This window comes from Tetrao urogallus (genome assembly GCF_951394365.1).
Source record: "Tetrao urogallus genome assembly, chromosome: 6".
Taxonomy (NCBI): Eukaryota; Metazoa; Chordata; class Aves; order Galliformes; family Phasianidae; genus Tetrao; species Tetrao urogallus.
The window spans coordinates 56352319-56372065 of record NC_136819.1 but is presented as its reverse complement, the minus strand read 5'-3'; the positions used below and the strand labels follow the sequence as shown (position 1 = coordinate 56372065).

The window sequence follows — 19747 nt, the reverse complement described above, 5'->3', positions numbered from 1 at the left end:
CGATGAGTTGAGCATCAGGGAAAGCTTTTTTGCTGTGTCAGAAGAGGTGTTTTAGTGTTGCTCAGCAAAACGTGACTCCTCATTTTTGGGCTACACGTATTAATTGAATGGCTGACCTCAGGCTGACTGATGTCCAGCTCATGCAGCGTTTACGAATGACCCAGGAGAATGAAGCTTTGGGATTACGTGGGTGTTGAAGGCTTTTAAGGATGGTGTATTTATGCCCATGATTCACGATGCTTCCAAACGTGATCCAGCTCCCATCCTGCAGAGGGGAAGTCCCTCGGTCCGGTGTCTGTAAGCTCTCACTGAGCTGTGTCACAGCTACAGCAATATCAACCCAGCCTGGTTATTTTGGGCTCCTCATTCTCTTACATCCAGATTCCGATCCCCACCACGAACATTTCTTACAGCAGAAATGCTGGCTTCATTCTCCATTGCTCCTGGTTACTTTCTCCTACGTGGACTTAAAATGGCAGGTGGGATATTCTAGGGCAGAGGCAAATTCTAGCACATCCTGCTCCTGCCACTGCGTGCAAACGTGTCTTAGGTCTGCCTGCATCCTGTGTGAAGGAAGCTGCTCAGCCTGGGAGATGAAAGCATCTCCTCCTTGAGCTGTCTGGTGGTGGAGGCTGTGCCATGCACGATTCCAGTGCTGTCTCTCCCTGAGGGGTGTTGCAAGGAGACTGCTGCTGGCAGGGGCACTGGGAAGGACTTGTAATCCATTTGCAAGTGCGTAGCTGTCGAGGCAGATGATGACTAAGCTATTGCACAAGGTTCAGCTCTTTGGGGAGAGTGCCAGGATTGGGACAAATCATGACTGACTGATAAGAGAGCCTGTAATGTCAGGCAGCTGATAACTGTGTTGTTCCTGGTTTAATCTGACCACTGCCTACGACTATTTTTATTTTTATTTCCCCTCAGCCTGTTCACTGGGGAGTTCTGAGTTGAAAATCTTCATTCAGTGAGGCCAAAACTGGCGCAGCCCGGTTCGTGGGAGGAAGTGAGCAGTTCCCAAGCTCTCAAGGCGAGTGCCCGGTGGCAGAAGTATTTCAGGGCTGTGACTCAGCTGCACTCCTCTCTCTGGGTCGGGTGGATTTCTTCCTGCTGGGAATCCAAACCTGCCCACTGCAGCTCTGTCTGAGCGCCCTGGCACACTCAGGGAGGTTGGAGGTTCCTGCCTTCCTGTGTAACAGAAGGGAAAGTAAGGTTAGTGCCTGTGATTTTACATGTGGTGGAGTCCCATTTTCGGAAGGAAGCCCTGTGAGCAGGGATGTGGACCATGTTGCAGTATCACTTCTGCCCTTCTCGGTCTCATCAGCAGGCACAAGGATTACAGCAGGTTACGCACAGCCTTTCAAAGGGCACTTTCAGTTCTGAGTTGAGCAGTGCTGTGGCAGAGGGGCTTTTCCTCCTGGGGCTGGAAGGGAACTTCTCTGCCTCATTAAACCCAGGGAGGAGGGCTCAGCCCATCCTCCTGGCTGACCAGGAGGTGTCTGTGGTTCTCAGTGGGGGTGATGTTGGGAAGCTGCTAGCAAATGGAGCATGTGAGTGAACGTTGTATCCCAGCTCACACCTACTGACCTTTGCTTGGGTAAATACCTGTCAGGAGTATGTGCAGCTTATACTGAGATGAATTGATTAAAAACTGATGCTTTTTCAACATTACCCATGCTGCCTCATTTTTGTATGGCAAAGATCCACCAGAGCTTCACTTCTCCATATTCAGACTGACTGGAGAAGAGTTCTTGGCCCAATGTTTGCTGGGAAAGTGTCCTTGCCAATGACAAGCATTGCCCAAAAGAGAGACAGAGGCAGTATCTCAAAGCCTTGGAAACTGCTGGGCTTCAGGGAGGATTTGTGGAGTGTGTTAGGATTTCTGCTTGCTAGGCACTACCTTCAGTCCTCGCTTGTTACCTTCCTTTAAGGTCACTTCCATATCCACAACCCTTGCTACACTGCTGCTAGGATTGGGTTGCGTGCTAAATTTAGTAAACCTCTTTACAGCTTAGTGTGCATGTGTGTATATGTAAAAACACATTTATTTTTGTTTGAAGTAGCTTTTAATGGGTTAGAGCCTGGTACAAAATGCACAACGGCGCGAGGCTTTCCCTGCATGGGTGGGAGCTCACAGGGTGGTTATAGGGTGATAGGTTGGCTCCCGTCTCCTCCTTGATGCACTTACACACGTGGATTGGTGGGAGGGTTGCTGAGGCATGATTACAGCTTGCCTGTGTGGGCTGCAGGCTGAGCCATGCACCGAGTGCCAGCTGATGGGTTCTGCTTCAAAAGTTGTAAAAGCCAATGAAAATTCTGGATGAGGTGTTTTCATGCCTCAGCCCCCTGGTTTCCTCTGTTTTTTTTCTTTTTTTTTTTTTTTTTTTCCCCTCCATTCTTCCAAAGGAAGAATTTCATGGCTGTGTGTCTGGCATGCCTATTTCTTAATTGATTTCTTAATCCCCCCTCTCCATTTCAGGCTGCGGCAGCAATAGGGGTGTAACCAAAGTTGGAGGCAATTAAGTTTGCATCTGTGTGGTTGCTGTGAAATATTTATTAAATCCTTGCATGCCAAAAGAGGAGCAGACTGTGGGGCAGTAAAGCAAGGAGAGCGAGAACCCACAGAAGCATGAAGGAAATGACCTAAATTACTCTGCATTTCTTTTGCTGAGCATACTAGGGTTTTTTTTTTTTCTTCATTATTTAAAGCAACCTGGCATGTTCTTAAGCCTACATGTTCATGGAAGCTGTAGTTCACATCTGAGCATGCTGATCAGTTCTGCTGATTGCTTTGGAGTGTTATGAGACTGTTTGTAGGGGACGTTTCCAGGGTGTTGGGGTATTGATTTGAGCTCAGATCTCTGATAATGACGATGAAATGCAGCTTTGTGATCACTCTTAGTCCTTATGGTCACAAGTGGAGGAAATCAGCAAACCTGTGGAGATGCACTGTGAACTCATCTGCTGTGGTTCTTGTTTGCTGGTAAGCCCCCAGTGCTAGGCTGCATCATGCAGTGAACTGGTGTGGGTACTGGGAACAGTATGCTAATGCTCAGAGCAATGCCAGCATTGCTCATCTATGGAATCAACACCCATAGGGGGAAGATGGTCAAAGGGAGCTTCACAGCATGGCTCAGCCATAATTAAAGGGCATGAGGAAGGTGTGGAGGAGCCTTTCCTCTGGTGCTGGAGGGCAGCTGACTGCTCTGCTGCAGATCTTTAAGACCGTGTGCTGGAATGCTGTGCTGCTTCCTGCATGCATTGCTGTGCAGGAGTGATCTGAGAGCTAACAGAATGGTGTCTTGGTGCAGCTGTAGCAGTGAGGTGCCTGCAGTAGCATGGTAGGTGTTTGGGCTGAGTGATGATGTGAGCCTGCAGTGCCACCCTTTGATAAATGGATTGCCTCCTGTCTTGAAGGAGAAACCCCAGTGCTTCACTGTCTCAGTAGAGAAATCACCCCAGTTCAGCAGCAGTTCCTTAAGCTTCACATTGCTTTGAAATAGAGTTGAAAGTTCCACCTTATAATGCAATTTACACGTTGAATTACGCTGGAGTAATTTGTATGCTGCTGATGCTGTGTGTAAGGATTGCTTGTAAAGCTTTTTGTTCCCCGACCATTCTGAAGCTTTTAACTAATATTTTCTAAGAGTATCAGCAGCTTAGCTGTGCCAGTGCTATCCTGTGCTGGGTAATGCCGTGCTTCAGGATACGTGTGGAAGGAGAGCTGTGCTGGGGAGCAGCTAACCTGGCTGAGAAGTGAGTCTTGGTGATGGGATGCTTTGGTGCAGATGTCTGCTGGCTCAGAAAGTCAAAGCAGCAGTGTTGTGGCAAACCCATCATCAGCTGCTGTGGTACAGATTCTGTCCTCAGTGTGCTTTGACCCATCCTCTGTATTTGAAGGAGTTTATGAATACAGCACGGGGTTTTGATCTTGCAATTGATTTTAGATGTAACGTGCAATTTGTAATAAAATCCAGCCCGCTCTTGCAGGTGTCGTTATTAACAATGTAACCAGGAATTAAAACTCACTGATTGCTGCTAGCAAAGGACTGCTGGAGGCCTCTTGTCACAGCACATCCCCTGCAATCCTGGGCTCTGCTTTGCCTCTGGCTGAGCTGGGAGCAGGAGGCTGCTGTGGGACCTGTGACGTAAAGGCTGCAGGCAATGCTGCTGCCACACCGAGCAGCTCGTTGCCTTGATGACTGAAAGCATATTTCCAACTTGCAGTTAAAAATGGCTAACAACAGGCCACAGATGCATTTGTTCCCATGCCAGCATTGTTCTCTGGCTTCAGCCCCACCCTGCGAGGTAAGAGTGGAGGAAGCTGGCGGCTGGGTATGGCACTGGGGGAGCTTGGAGCAGGGAGAGCAAGCAATGCCAGCCCAGGTTGTATGAATCCTACTGCAGTTTTGTGTCTTCCTCAACCATGGCTGTGGGATGTGGTACTGAAGGCAAAAATAGCTGTGCTGATGGAGGGCTTCCCCAGCTGTGTGCAGCAGTGCGAGGCTGAGGGACTCGCAGCCCCTAGTTTGGAAGCTGTGCTCTGCGTGTTGATGGTGCCTCTATTTAGATGCCTCTGCCAACTTGCAGGAGCTCTGACTTCTGTATCTCAAGTCTGCATTCCTCCCATCACCGAAGCCTAAGCTGAGCCTGCTCTTCTAAAGTCATGGGGTTGAGAACTGACTGCGTCCCCCTGACTTTTAAACTCTTGGCATGTCTGACAACTTATTACCATTCTGTGAACTTTGGTTGTTCAAGTGCTGGTAGTTTCTTTTTTCCCCCACTTTTTTCAACTTGCTCTGTGTGTTGTGAAGGGTGAAAAATGCTGGTTTCACCTGCCTGTTGAGCTGAAGAATTACCAGGACTTGAGCTGAAACATTATCAAGGGTTAGCCTGGGCGTAAGGTGTAGCAGTTGTGTTTCATTGCTGCCTCCTGATGCATTGATGTAGCTAGATCTACACCACATTTACAGTAACTTTGATGCAGCAATCACACCTTGTTTCTCTTTAGAGACAACTGAAATCCCTCAGCTGCTGAGATATTAACCTGTGCCTTGTCTCGAAACTTCAGGTAGTGAGAAGAAACCACTTGAAAGCGTCTCAGACAGATAGGATTTGCAATCGCTTAAAGGATTTGATTTCCCCAGATGAATTAACAACTCTCCTTTAACCTGTTGCTTGTTCCCAAGGCATGGCAATCGCGTTTCCCTCTAGGAACTCACATGGAGCATCTCTCTGCTGTGCCTTTTCCTTTTGTCCTCTGCTGTTCAACAAAGGGATCGTTGAGTTGCAGAAAGGTTAACGAAGTACTTTGTTTTCTTTTTGTCAGTGGTCCAGTCTCTTTGTATAGCAGACTGAACAGAAATAATGGGAAAATCTTGCTGGTGGAGTGACCGAGGTTGTCATTTTGCAACACTGGGATAAAGACCTGCGTAAGCTTTGGGATTCCAGCAGCCTGTAGGGTGGTGATTGCAAAGCCCATTGCAAGAACGTTCAGTGTTAGTTTCTCTGCTGCTTTTGCGTTTAATAGTGTCAGAGCTATGGGGATCTGAACTGTTACAGTACAGCAGTGGCTTCATTTAGAATGGTTTTATTACAATGAGCCTTCTGGGGCTTGGCAAGAAGGGGGAATTGTAGTCCTTAATTACTAAGTAGAGGAAAAACTGCAATCGGACAGACAGGCAGCAGACCAGCAGTGTTTGTGCTGTGCCATCCCAGTGCATAAATGACCAGGGCAGGCTGTTACTGCACTAATTGGCTCTGATCCCTTTGAGGAAGGGCTTGGAAAGCTCTCATTTTGGGTTATCACAAGGGTTCTTTGGGCTCCTGCCCTGTTGTGCTGAGCAGATCTATTCCCATGTATGCCCCTGAGAGCCTCCAGTGGGGGCACAGAGTGCAGGGAGCACAGGATGAAAGTTGTATGTTCTGAGCATATATACATGCAAAGCCTCGGGCTGCTTGGAGGGAGATGGAAGAAAACACGTAACTCCTTGCCTAGACTCAGTCTCTTTTTTTTTTCCCCCCTCCTTTGAGCAGCTGAGGCTACGTGGTGGCTGGCATACGTATGGAAGTGCATTCCCCTGTTGGGAATGTTAAAAATAAGCACTACAATTTTCCCTTTCCACATACCAAAATATATTAATGCGCTGTTGCTTTGATTAGTCATTTCCTTTTCCTTTGTTCTTCTTGCAGCAGGGTAGGGGACTGCAGGCACATGCTTCAGTTCAGAAATTGAATGCTAAAACGATTCTCCTGGGCTCATACCTGCCTTGGCAGAGGATGACTTCTGCTGTCATCCACTAAATACGCATTTATGTCTTGGTGAAGTTGCTTTTATGGTATTCGTACTAAAAATATCTTTGCCTGATTAATTTTCTTTATAGGGGAAAGAAATTCTAATAGGAACAAAGTTAATGCTTTTACTATGAGCGTAATAAAGCCTTGCAAGAAAACGTTGGTGACGTATTATAGGAAAACTTCCATGTTCTCTCACTTATGCTGAGGCTCCATCTGCCTTTTACCCCATTACCTGTGCTCCCCAGTTCCATGCAAGACCTTGATTGTGGTGGAGCTTTGCAGTGTGACATTGCTGGGGTGTGCACAGCCTGGCTGTGGGACTGCTTGGTTGGGTGGGGAGGGCCAAAGGTTAATTGGTTCTGCTGGAGAGAGTGCAGTGCTCAGCAGCCCTGCAGGGTCAGAGCCTCTATGTGGCTCCATCAGCACCTCTGCTTGTGGGTCCTATGGGGTGAGTGGCAGGTTGGGAACAGCACTTCTTGTGTTGGAGGAAAAGCCTGTGAGTGTGCTGACACGTCTGACTGCAATGGATGAGGGTTGAGTTAGGTTGTAATTAGGGGAATCAAGCAATAAATGAGAACTGTTCCTGTTGTGCTTGGGTTGGGGCAATCCCAGGTATGTATATCCCAGGAGAGCTCCTTGGCTTTCTGAGGGATTCCTTGAGTTGTGCAGGGCCCCCAGCATGGCAGGGATGTGGAGCTGTTGGAGCAGGTCCAGTGAAGGGCAGGAAGATGCTCAGATGGCTGCAGCACCTCTCCTACAAAGACAGGCTGAGGGAGCTGGGGGTATTCAGCCTGGAGGAGAGAAGGCTGTGGGGTGACCTCCTTGCAGCCTTCCAGTACCTAAAGGCAGCTTATATACAGAAGAGTGACCTTCAGTATGGTCTGATAGTGCTAGGATGAGGTGTTGTGGCTTTAAATTAAGAGGGGAGCTTGAAGGGAGGTGTGAAGAGGAAACTCTTCAACCAGGGGACAGTGAGGCCCTGGCACTGCTGCCCAGAGCTGTGGGTGCCCCATCCCTGGAGGTGCCTGAGGCTGTGGGGCTGTGCAGGGCCCTTGATTTGTTCACTGCTTCTGCAGTGGGCAGGTAACACACCTGGGGCTTCTCCTTCACTACTTGCACTCTCCTATATAAAAACTTGTTATTTTTTTCTTCACTTTTCTAAGTGAGCCTCCCAGTTCTTGGATTCCATTCATATTTTCACAGCAATCTGCAGAGACATTTTAAAAGGAAAAAAAAAAAGCTGAGCTGAAGACCTTTTCCACTTTTGCTTCTGCCTCCTTATTTTACATTGATTTTTTCTAAATATAAGCAGGGTATATAATGCAAGAATGTATATTTAGGTAAACTTACTGTAAGTGCTGGAAAAGGGAAGAGCTTTCTCTCAAGTTTTTTTCTCTGCAGGTTGCTGTGAGAGCACAAGTGGAATTTGGGTACCATAGAGCTGCTGCTTGTACCTGCTTTCCCCTTTTCCCCTGTGCTTGCAGAGGCTGAATTGGACGTGGAAGTAAAATGAACGTAGCAGCCTCAAATTGCTCAAGAGAGGATCTTAGGGTTTGTGTTTGTTTTTTTTAGCTTGGAATTTGAGCCTTATTTGTGACCAGAGTGAGCAGCATCATGGCTACAAGTGCTGCAGAGCTTGTTTGATCCAAGTAGAGCTCCCAGAGCCCAGCCAGGTAGGTGTGGGTGGCTCAGATGAAATACACTCTTGCTGGTACAACTTAGTGCTGTGTCAGAAGAGGATTAAAATGCATGGGTGTTAGATTGCCTGATAGCCTCCCAGCTGAGAGCTGCGTGGTTTTGGCAGAAGCGAGGGATGATGATGTTTGCATTGTGTCAGCAGATGGAGGAGGGGATGAGGAGGATGCAAGGAGAGGCCAGGTTCACCAACCTGCAGCTGCAGGGCTGTGAGCAATGGAGGTGAGTGAGCTGATGGGTATTTATACAACAGACTGGGCAGATGTCAGAAGGCCTTTGTTGAGGTGCATAATGGCTTAAAATTTGTGTAAATGGCTTTTGTGTGTAGTAAACCTGAGCTATTCTGGACTGTTGCATCAGCTTGGCTCGTACAAACCTCTGCTAACTTCTCCAACAGCTGATCAAAATAGCAGAACAGGCAGGGCTTGCTTCTCCTTCTCATCCAGATGCAGGGCACACAGATTTCAGGTGCTGACCTGAGAGTCCTGCCTTAAATCTGTGCCTGGCTCATCTTGCTAGAGGCCCCGTGATGCTGAGGATTTGCTCTTCAGGCTGGTAAAGTAAACTTTGCTTTGGCCATTAATCTGGTAGCTCAGTCTCTTATTTTCAATAGGTAATCCAGCTCTGATATGGCCGGGAAAGAGAAGGTAATATGGCACGAGAGAGAATGTAAACCCAGGTTTGTGTTGCTTGTAGAGCTAAAGCTAAGGCTTAACTCGATGTTGGATTTGTTGTGCTGGAACAGGCTGCCCAGAAAGCTGTGGGTGCATCTTTGGAGGTGCTCAAGACTGGAGCCCTGGGCAGCCTGAGTTGGTGGGGGACAACCAGCTGATGGCAGGAGATGGGGCTGGGGGGCTGTAAGGTCCTTTCCTACCTAAGCCATTCTGTGCAGCTGAGAGGTGCAGCTGGCTCAGTGTGCTTGCTGGCAGGTCTGTGGCAGCAGAGTTGCTCCTCTTATCATTGCTGTTAGTGTCACTGGCTGTGCAATTAAACTGCACAATCTGTGGCAATGCAAGTGACAGCAAACGAGAGAGATACAGCTGGGGATATTTTGGCTCTTTGGAGCTTCTGTGGTAGTGACCTTGGCTGTATTGCTGCCCAGCGTGGGACACAGCAAAACCTCAAACTGACATTAATGTTGTGTGTTAGGAGATGGAATTTCAAGGGAGAACGTGCAGCCTGGTGGGCTGAGAACGTGTTCCTTCAGTCCTGATGGCACCCCTATCAGCTGCTGATTTTTATCCCAAATCATCCCTTTGTACAAGTTGCAAGAAAACTTCTCTTTCTTAAGATTTTTTTCAGCCCTGAGTGATAACGGTGTCTATGTACTGATGTCAGCAACCCCTGAAAGCTTCACCAAAGGGGTCTGGGTGGGATTGGGGTGCTGGGACAGGAGGATTGCCAGCCCCGCAGTGTGTGTTTCTGTCTCCTTGTCAACATAAGGTTGCTCGCTCTGCTTTTGCTGAAGTTAGTTCCAAGCTGGGATGTATCTCATCAGCTGCAGGGCTGCCACTGCATTTTTCTTTTTCCAAGGTGTTGATTCTAAAGCTGTATTTAAAAAGGGTGGGAAGAAAATAAAAAGGCTTTGGTTGAAGTTACTCTTTTCTGGAATTTAATAAATCGTGTGTTTCTGTTAACTAACATCGAGCAGCTGAGAGCAGGCAGAGCCCAACAGATGGTACAAACAGCGGCACGTTTGGAATGGAAAATATTTACCTAGAGGGTATTTGAAGCACTGAGATCGTGCTCTGCAAATGGCTTAATTGTATCAGTGTAATCAAGCGAAGAAGGGAAAGATTTATTGACAAGTCTTCTCCTCTTGCTGTTAACAGTTGGGAGGGGGTTTTGAGCACTGTTGAGCTGCACTTCAATAGATCTCCTTCGCAGGTAGGAGTTACTTTAATACTCGAATGGCTTGGTGTGTAAATACTGGTGACTAAAGCTTTCCTCTGGCTGTGTAAGTCAAGCTGTCAGGGCTGTATTTAAATGAAACCCTCCAAACTTGCACTGCTGCTTGTTGTGCTCTGCGCCAGCTCTGGGTTTTGAGAGGACTTCTGCCAACAGACTGTCAAGTGTAGCTCTTGGATGCAGGGTTTAATATGAAAAAAGTGCTTGGACTTTGCCATCTGGATCAAAGCTGCAGGTCAGTTTAGATCTCTGAGTTTTCTGGGTTATGGCTGATTTATTTTTTCTTTTTTGCACTCCTTTCAACTGTGCAGCTTAAAAGGCAACCTGAAAGAAGGTGGTGTGAGCTTACTGGGAGCTGTGCCTTTCACACAGGTGGTAGGTGAGATGTATGTGTAACATCTTAGTCTGCTGCCTTTAAAATGGCATTCGGGTTTGGTCTTTTCCTCCCTCTGTTCCTGTGCTCCATTCCTCAGTCTGCTCCTCTGCAAAGCAGAGTGGTTTTGGGAGCGTGTAACCCTGGAACAGGGAGGTGGAGGACATGGCATTGCAAAGGCTCATTATCTGCTGAAATTAGTCAGGTGTTAACGAGCTTGGAGCAAGTTTGATGGACTGAAATCCCTGCCTGCTGTGATGGCCTGGCTTTCACTGCTGCCTGCTGTAGTGTCACGTTTCAGGAGCTCTCCTGGTTTCAGTGTGGTGTCTTGGTGCACAAAGAACAGGTTGTTTTTTATGTGATGTTATAGGACTGCTGTAAATAAATAAAAACACCCACCCCTGCCAAGAGAAACCCTTATGTTCTAACTCTGCAATTCAGTAGCAATGCTGACATGAAATGAATCATCTCTGGGGTTTCAGGCAGCACTTCTCCTGTGGTCTTGAGCCTTGGGGTAGATGATGTTCAGATATTACCTGAGTTGTTTGCCCCTGCTGTATGGATGAGGAGCTGAACCTTGTTGCATTTTGTTCCCTGTGTCAAATCAGGCTGAAGTTCCTTTTTCCAGCGCCCGTGTTACTTGCAGAACTCTGTGGGAGGATGAGTTTGGGAATGAAGCTGTTTTTTGGGATAATCCTCTTTGCAGCTGGCTAATATGAAGTGTGCTTGCTAACCGTGCGTGGATTAAAGGGAAACAGTGTTAGAGCGTTATCTCTGAGGAATTTACACAATGCAGCTGCTCCTCAGACTTCTTGCTGTGCTCCTGGTGACTCTTGAATGTGAGGAGTTTTACTGTGTCCTCTTGCCAGGCAGATGACTGACTTCAGTGTTGTATGCTGAGTGATGAGCATAGGAAAGCTACTTTCTGTGGTGGGCTGGGTGTCCTCTGTGCATCACGTCTTAAATCTCTGTTACAGGTCTCACAAAGCTGCTGCTGAGAAAATGCCTGGGGAGAAACCCCAGTTAAAGGAACTGCTGCCTTAGCTAAGATGTGTGTGTATCTTAAATAGCTTAGCATTCAAGCTGGGACAGGAGGTTAGGTTGGATGTTAGGAGGAAGTTTTTCAGCCAGAGGGTGGTGAGGCACTGGCACAGATTGCCCAAGGAGGCTGTGGATGCCCCATCCCTGCAGGCATTCAAGGCCAGGCTGGATGTGGCTCTGGGCAGCCTGGGCTGCTGGTTGGTGACCTGCACACAGCAGGGGGTTGGAGCTGGATGAGCACTGTGCTCCTTTGCAACCCATGCCGTTCTATGAGATGGTTCTATATTGTCCCCCCGTGTTTAATGTTATCTTTTTAGAAGCACAAATCTCTGCAGATGACATGCATCTCGAGACCCAGGCGTTGGTGGGAGCAGTGCTCGTAACGTGCTGGGGCTAAGCTACGGGTGACTCATTAGCCAGATGGAACGTAATTTATTTCTGTCTTCCCAAGTAAGTTAATCCCCTGGACCTAAACTGAATGAATATCCCTGTGAAATGCGGTGTCGGTGCCGAGTGAAACCTGAGAGTTAAATGCTGAAAGCAGAGGGTGTGTTATGAAATCCATGCCAGAGTTAACTAGCAGAGGAAGTCAGGTGCAAGCAAACACTGTGCTGGAGCTCAGGAGTAGTTTCTGCAGTGTGGGCTCTGTTCAGGGGAACAAAAGTGCAATCTTTTGTGAAATGCTGGATGGGAGCAGTAACAGAGTCTGTGTGCAGACTGGGACAGATGCTGTTTGTTCCCCTGTCCCAGAATGAGTGCTGCGTGGGCACGGGCTGACCTGCTCCATCATTTGTGCCCTATGCTCTTCCAGGTTTGGTTTAAAACACAGATGAGTGTTTAATGAGTGAATAACCTTAAGATTTAAAGCAACTCGAGGTTTCTGTGCCACTTCTCACCTCCACTGAGGGTGTGTGTGGAACCTGTGTCTTGACATCTTTGGAGCTTATGTGTGGAGGTTTTGAGGTTGTGCAGCATTCACTTTTTCCAGGTTTAACAGGAAGAACTTCTGTCCTGTTTCTCTTATTACAATATAGGATTTTTTTTCCCCTACTGATTCCTTCTGCTTCTTCCTAGGTGGCTTGTTGAGAAATATGGAAGTATAAGTGGGAATGGAGATGTTGATTTAGTGATTGGTGATTGTTGGAGGACAGCTGGCAGCTTTGCAAGGCAAACCCCTGCCCATTTATCCATAGTCACCTTGCAAAGACCTCTTGGTGAGGAGCAGGTGGTAAAGGATGTGGCTTTGGCAGCCTGCCTATGAGCCAGTATTGGTGTGCTCCAGGAGGTGATGCTTAAGAGGTTGGGTTGGAAAGGACCTTAAAGCCCACCTAGTCCCACCCCCTGCCATGAGCTGGATAACTCCCACTGGATCAGGCTGCCCAGGGTCCCATCCCCCTGGCTTTGGGCACCTCCAGGGATAGTGTGCAATTGCCTTGCTTACTCCAGGCTGGGAAGGGGAATTGGGTCTTGTTTGTTCCAGGAGGTCACATCTTTAGCTTATACTTGGTGCTCACTTTGGGCTCAGAAAAAATACAGAAGAGGTGTTAGTGTGACTGTTTAACTAATCAAGAAGATTTGGGGCTTTCCCAGCTGCGTACACACCTGTTTGGCAAATAAAACTTCACTTTTCTGGGAACAAACGTGCTTTAATTACAATTTCCAAAGCATTGTTGGTGACTGGATAAAGCATGTAGACCATCAGACTCACCTTCATTTCCTTAATAGTGTGCTGCAGCATCTTTTGGGGTTGGTGCAGCTGGGGACCTGAGTTAGCCAAGTGTCTGGGCTTTAGCATGCCAGTGTGTTGCAGCTGAGCCTGAATTAAGCTTCTGGCTTCTCTGGTCTCAGAATGATGACCATCACCTACTTACCCTTTGTTCCTCAGAGGCGGTGAGGCTCTGGCACTGCTGCCCTGTGATCTGTGGTTGCCCATCCCTGGAGATGCCCAAGGCCATGGATGGGGCTTTGAGCAGTCTGAGCTGGTGAGAGGTGTCCCTGCCCATGGCAGGGCTTGGGGCTGCACGAGCTGTAAGGTCCCTTCCCTCCTAATCCATCCCATGGTTCTTTCATCCTTGGTCCTGCCTTGCTGACCGCTATCACCATGGCCAGCCGTGTGCTTGTGTATTGATGAGACAGAGGTGGCATGTTCTGGGCTCTTTGTGGTTAGGTACTGAAATTGTGGCAGTAATGTACGGTAATGATCAACTTAATTACACTTGTGAAAAATCTGCTTAATCACATATTTACTTCAGGGATTAGTTTCTCCCATGCACATTCAATATTGACTTTGGTGGAGGCAGATTTTTCAAGATCTGTTTCCTTCAAGTGATAACTATTGTTGTAGCACTTAATGCGGAAGGCTTGTTCTATCAAATGCAGCTAACCATTCCAAAAGCTCCCTCTTAGTTTCATGCATCTGATCTCTTTCTCCCACTTGTGCAGCCCTTGTGAAACTCTGTCCTGGCTGCAGTTCCAGATGCAAACCTTTTCATCAAGCTCTGCGCGCTCAGGGAGCAAAATACACAAACTGGGAGGAGACTTAGCGTTAAGACAACTGGTGAACAATTAGAGTATTGAAGCGTTAGCTGTTTATTTTGATAACTTAATAGCTAAATTAGAGTTCCCACTCCTTGCTTTCTGTGCTGTTCAATGCACTGTACAAATATATTATCACAGCAACTCTGTTCAAAAACAATTGCTGTCACTAGAGAGCAGGGCTCAGTGTGGCCCATCTGCTCCCTATGAGGAGCTGCAGGCTGCCATGAGGCCTCCCCTCAACCTCTGCACTGGACCAGCAAACCTGGGAACCCCAGGTGCTCCTCACACTTCTTCCCCTCCAGACCCTTCCCCATCTTTATAGCTCTAAAAGGGGCTTTTGCTGGGGACCTCCGCATGTATTGGCAGTGCTAGGGCGTGCTGCAGTTGGGTGACAGAGGTTGGTTGTAGGGCACACAACTTGGGTTAGATTCCTTCAGACCCCAGTAGGTTTTTAGAATCCTAGAATGGCCTGGGTTGCAAAGGAGCACAACGCTCATCCAGCTCCAACCCCCTGCTGTGTGCAGGTCGCCAACCAGCAGCCCAGGCTGCCCAGAGCCACATCCAGCCTGGCCTTGAATGCCTGCAGGGATGGGGCATCCACAGCCTCCTTGGGCAACCTGTGCCAGTGCCTCACCACCCTCTACGTGAAAAAGTGTTGGAATGCCATTGTGAGGTCTCCCTGGAGCCTTCTCTTCTCCAAGCTAAACAATCTTCTCCTATGTCTGCTCATATCATGGAGGTTGTATGCTGTTACATGTGCAAAATAAGTAACTTCCTGCTTTCCTACGGATGTGTGGAATTTTTTGTGGGCTTAAAGCTGGGTTTTAGACTTTGAAAAGCAGTTATGGGGAAGAAAAGAAACCTGATCATGTTTGACTACAGATTACATCTGTCTCCCTTCTCCTCATTCCACTGCTGAAACTTTCATAAATCTGAGAGCGAAAATTGGAACTTAGCTCCCACTTACCATGACAACCTTAATTCAGGATGCTTGACTTAGGTGAAGAAAAATTTATTTAAAAAGAATCAGTGTTGCTCAGCATCTGTGAGTCCTTGTTTCACAGCCTCTGAAACTGTGATCTCCTGTGTTTCTGATATCAAAAGCTTTAATGTAATAAAGTGCATTTGGGAAGGGAGGTAAGGAAGATGGGTAAATGTGAGAACTGCTCTACTTTGAGATCACCAGCCTTACAACCTGCAGTGCCTTCCTATACAGGCTAATAGCTTTAAAGGAAGCGCTAAATGATTACAGAAGTTATTCATCATTGATACAGTTTGACAACGTCATCAAAAGCTGCTTTTCAGATTTTTCTGAAACAATATCAAAGTGTCATTTGTTGTTGTAATTGGCGGGGGGGGGGGGGGGAAAAGTCTTGAGGAATACATTGTGAAAAACTAATTCTTGTTTCATTTTGCCTTGCAGATTTTTTTTTTAAATATAGCTAAGGAAAAGCACAATGGAGTTTTACGAGTCTACCTACTTCATCATCCTCATTCCTTCTGTGGTTATTACAGTCATCTTTCTCTTCTTCTGGCTGTTCATGAAAGAAACATTATATGATGAAGTCCTTGCGAAGCAGAAAAGGGACCTAAAGTTTCCACCTACCAAGAGCGATAAAAAGAAGACAGAGAAGAAGAAGAACAAGAAGAAAGAAGCTCAGAATGGGAACATCCACGAATCTGACTCTGAAAGCACGCCTCGGGACTTCAAGCTCTCTGATGCCCTGGGTACAGATGAAGAGCACGTTGGTCCTGTTCCCCTGAGTGCGACTGAGGCATCTGCTGGCATCAGAGAACGGAAGAAGAAGGAGAAGAAGCAGAAGGCAGCTCAAGATGATCACGTAACTAAGGAGTCGGAAGGATCCAAGTCTTCAGGCAAGAAAGTAGAACCAGTCCCTGTTACAAAACAGCCCACTCCACCATCTGAATCAGCAGCATCTAAGAAGAAGCCTGGGCAGAAGAAGCAGAAAAATGGCATGTGTACCTTACGTTGCATACGCTTCTTGCACAGAACGCCACAACTGTGCTCTGCTTCTTGCAAGGCCACAGAGTGTCTCTCTCAGAACTGTTCTGCCTGATCTCTGTGGGGCGAAGCTCACTTCTAACTTTTTCCTTTTGATGAGCTATTGCTTTTTTTCCCGTTTTTCATCTGGCAGCAATGCTCCGGGTTTCCTTCTCCCATCCCTGCTTTCTTCCACTACAGGCTGTTGAGGGAAACAGTGTAGCATGCATCTCTCCTTTCCTCTGTGGCTTGACTACTTTGCTCTCAAGCTGTTGAAATTCTGATTAACTCAAAAGTCATTAAGTGTTTGCTCTGTGCATTCTGATGTCAAGCTATGGAAAAAAAGTGGAGTCCTAAGAGCATTTGCTCTGATAAGTCAGGACCTCTAGGGCAACCCCATACTAGAGTGTGCAAAATAAATCACTGTTTAAGTGCAGGCTTAATGTACAAAAAGATCTTTGGTGGTTGATTTGTGGAAAGAAGCACTTAAAATCATAGAATCACAGGATGACCTGGCTTGAAAAGGACCACAGTGATCATCTAGTTTCAACCCCCCTGCCGTGGGCAGGTTGCCAACCACCAGACCAGGCTGCCCAGAGCCACATCCATCCTGGGATGCAGGCTGCTTCCCACTTCTTACACCTTCCTAACCAAATGGAATGGATGTTAAACTCCCCCCCAGATTAGCCATTGCAACTGAGCAGTGGAAGCATCCAACTTAGAACAGGTGGAGAGTTGTAGTCTGAGCTGTTTGTGACCGTTTTGATCGTATGCTCAGCAGAAGTCAGCATGTCTCTGTGTAGGTGTCCATAAATGGAAGATGAGAAAAATGAGAGTGCTCAGAAATAAGTGAGAAATGAAGTATTTGCAGACAGTGTAACTGGTAATATGACAGGCTTGCTACGGGGAGTGAAGAAAAAAAAGTGACATTGCTGCTTGATGTGGTGATGTATTTTTTCTTTTTTTCTGAACAAGACCCACCCACTATCAGCAAAAAAAAAAAAAAAAAATCTTGTTTTTGGGAGCTTTCCAAAAATCTCTGTGGCGTGGTTCAAATGTGGTCTGCAACCACTGCTCTGAGGGCTGCCACAACTCTCCCCCCCCGGTGATGGGATCTAACACCATAGCCCTGTGCTGTGTCTGCTCTGCTGAGTGTACCATACAGCACCTACTGTTCAAAAGAGATGAAAAACAAAACAAAAAAAACCCAGATCCAACAACAAAACAACAAAAAACCCAACCCTCTCTGTTGAAATAACTCTTAAAAAGAACAGTTCCCTAACATGAAACACTTTATTTTCTGCTTCTCACAGTCCTGGTAGCTGTTGGAGTGTGTGTGTGTAACGTGCACGAGTGTGTTGATGGAATGGGGGGAGGGAATACTTCTTGCAGATAAGAAACTAACCCAGGTAACACGTGCTGTGTGCTCTGTTGCAGCATAACCTGCATTTGTTAAATCACTACTTTTCATTACCTGTGTTCTGCAGGTAAAAATTCCTGTCTGTCAGACCACTCAGTGCTATGGCCCTTGACTCTGCTAAAACCTTTCTTTTGCTCTGGGGTCTTATCTGATATGGGAAGTGTATGTGCTTGGGGGTGTGTTAACAGGTATCTGTGTGTAACTTTGCGTTCTCACTTAAAATACATGAGTTTCTTTTATTCTGGGAGTGATTTAGATCCACTCATTTAAAAGTAATAATGAAGAGTGTAAGGAAGAGCATGTTGTCTCACTTGTCTGTTACAGATGATCAAGATACTAAGACTGATTCTGTTGCATCTCCTGCCAAAAAGCAAGAACCTGTGCTGCTCCACCAGGAGATAAAACAAGAAAATGTATCGGGAAAGAAGAAAGTCTCTGCAAAGAAGCAGAAAGTTGATAATGGTGAGAATACTGAGGGTTTCTTATCAGTTCAGACACATCTGACTATTAAACCTTTTTTTGTCTGTACTTTTGGGAAAGAAACTGTAGAAGAATATCTTTTTTTTTTAATTAGAAAAAGTAGGAATTTCAGGTAGGAAAGATCTTGATATACAGTTCTTTGTTTTATGAACCTCTGGTACCATTGAATATGAGATAACACTGATTTTTTGGGGGGTTTTAGATCCAAACATCCACGGTAGAATTGAGGAGTAATATACTGATGCAGGGAGTAAGCTGAACAGGCTGTAAGCTGCTCTGAGCAAGGCACGTCTGCATGGCTGCAGTCATCTGCCCCAAACAAGACAGCAGTTATTTTACTCAGTTGCATTGACCACGTTCCTCTCTTACTGTCCTTTTGTTAGCTAGCTGTTGCTCCAACATAAACTGCTCATCACTGCTGTCAAGGCCTTTACTGTTCGTCATCTTTCGCTCTCTGCCAAGATGCTGTTTCTCGTCTCCTCTTGGCTCAGTCTGCCTCTGTATTCCAGCCTTTTACAATGAGTGCTGTTGTGTCTGTGGCATTTGGGAAGAGCGTGACCATGAAGTTCTCTGAGGCCACCTTGTTAGCTTCTCAAAACTGTTCTTCACTGGGACAGCTCTGAAGAAGCTGGCGGCTGGTGAGCAGCTCCTGGTGTGAGCAGCAGCACTCGCTGTGCTTCCTGTGTTTTGGTCAGGTTATCAGGGTGTGGATCATAGAATTGTTAAGGTCTAACACTAAGGTCCACTAAGATCATCAGTTCAACCATCAGCTTATCTCCAGCACACCCACCAGGCCACGTCCCTTGTGGATGTTGACTCCAGTCAGACTGACAGCACTGAGTGTCTTGCAGCTATTAGTTGGGCTTTTTAAAAGGAAGGGGTTGAAACACAGAGGGGAAGATAATAAGGAGAAACCTGAAAAAGTTGAGGATGCTAACAGGATTGGGAGGTGGATATTTCTGTTGGAGGGGGCCTCTCCTCACTCCTGTGCTTGTTGTGTGTGTGCAGGTGTTTGCTTGCTGCTTAAGAGGGGAGATACTTACAGGTTACACTGAAGGTTTGGCTGCTTTTTAAGGAGGAAAATAAGGCAGATGGAATGTGAAAGCATTTTCTAACTATCTCTCTGGCTGTCAGGAAGGCACGTTGGTGTTGTGCTGATGCCTGAAAACTTGTATCCCATCTATTTCCTTCTCTCCCCAGCCCACTGCATGGCCTCTGATCTCCATCAGCCCTTCGACTGGGCTGAGGGGATCTGTGAACCTCCTCACCACAGTGTGGCTCTGTGCAGAATGTCTTGTGTGCTGCAGGAAGCGTGCCCTGGGCAAACCCCAAGTCCAGCTCTGTTGCTGGCTGCTTCCATCATTCCTCATCTGTTGCTCTTCCTCTCCCCTTCTCTACTCTTTGTCTCAGCAGAGCAGACTGAGCAGCTCTTTGGGCAGGGGTTTTCTCACTGCATTCATACAGTGCTGTGTGCGTGGGGACTGAGGTCAGTCAGTACCTCAGGGTGTCTGAATGCTAATGGTGCCTGGAGCCTGCTCTGACAGATGAGATATCCTCATTAGGTACAGCTGAGTCTGCGTGGGAAATAAGCCTGATTGCTGCCCCTAACACACATTCTTCCTAAATGGTTGAGGTCGCTGGTGATGTAATGTGGGTGCAAGTGTTGGCAGTAAGGTACTGCATTAGGTAGCATTTAGCAGAGCAGGAGCAAAAGACATCAACGTGCTCATGTTTCAGGGTGCTGCCCCAGGCAAACCAGTCTCATGGATGCTATGTGCAGCTCTAATGAGAAAGTGAAGTGAAAGTCAAAATGTTGAGGTTCTTCTCTGCTACTTCTTATCATGCTGTAAAAACACCTTTGAAAATGTGAGTTTAATTGGAGTTATTTAATAACTGTGAATTAGAGACCTTTATTTAATGAACTTACCTAAAGAGGTTTAATGAGTTAAGCTGTGATGGATAATAGCACATAACTAAGTAACTACTGAGGTTAAAT

The 19747-nt window shown here is 46.9% G+C and overlaps 1 protein-coding gene across 1 annotated transcript in view; it reads left to right on the top strand.

The window, feature by feature from the left end:
* Nucleotides 1–15306: 15306 nt before the first annotated feature.
* The window catches only part of KTN1 (kinectin 1), a gene marked incomplete at both ends in the record, with an annotated part of 49337 nt that continues 44896 nt past the window's right edge, over nucleotides 15307–19747 (top strand). Inside the window, 2 exons of the mRNA XM_079537495.1 lie at nucleotides 15307–15829; nucleotides 17596–17733. Coding sequence (XP_079393621.1) covers nucleotides 15307–15829; nucleotides 17596–17733 — 661 coding nt within the window. The remainder of the gene's footprint in view (nucleotides 15830–17595; nucleotides 17734–19747) is intronic.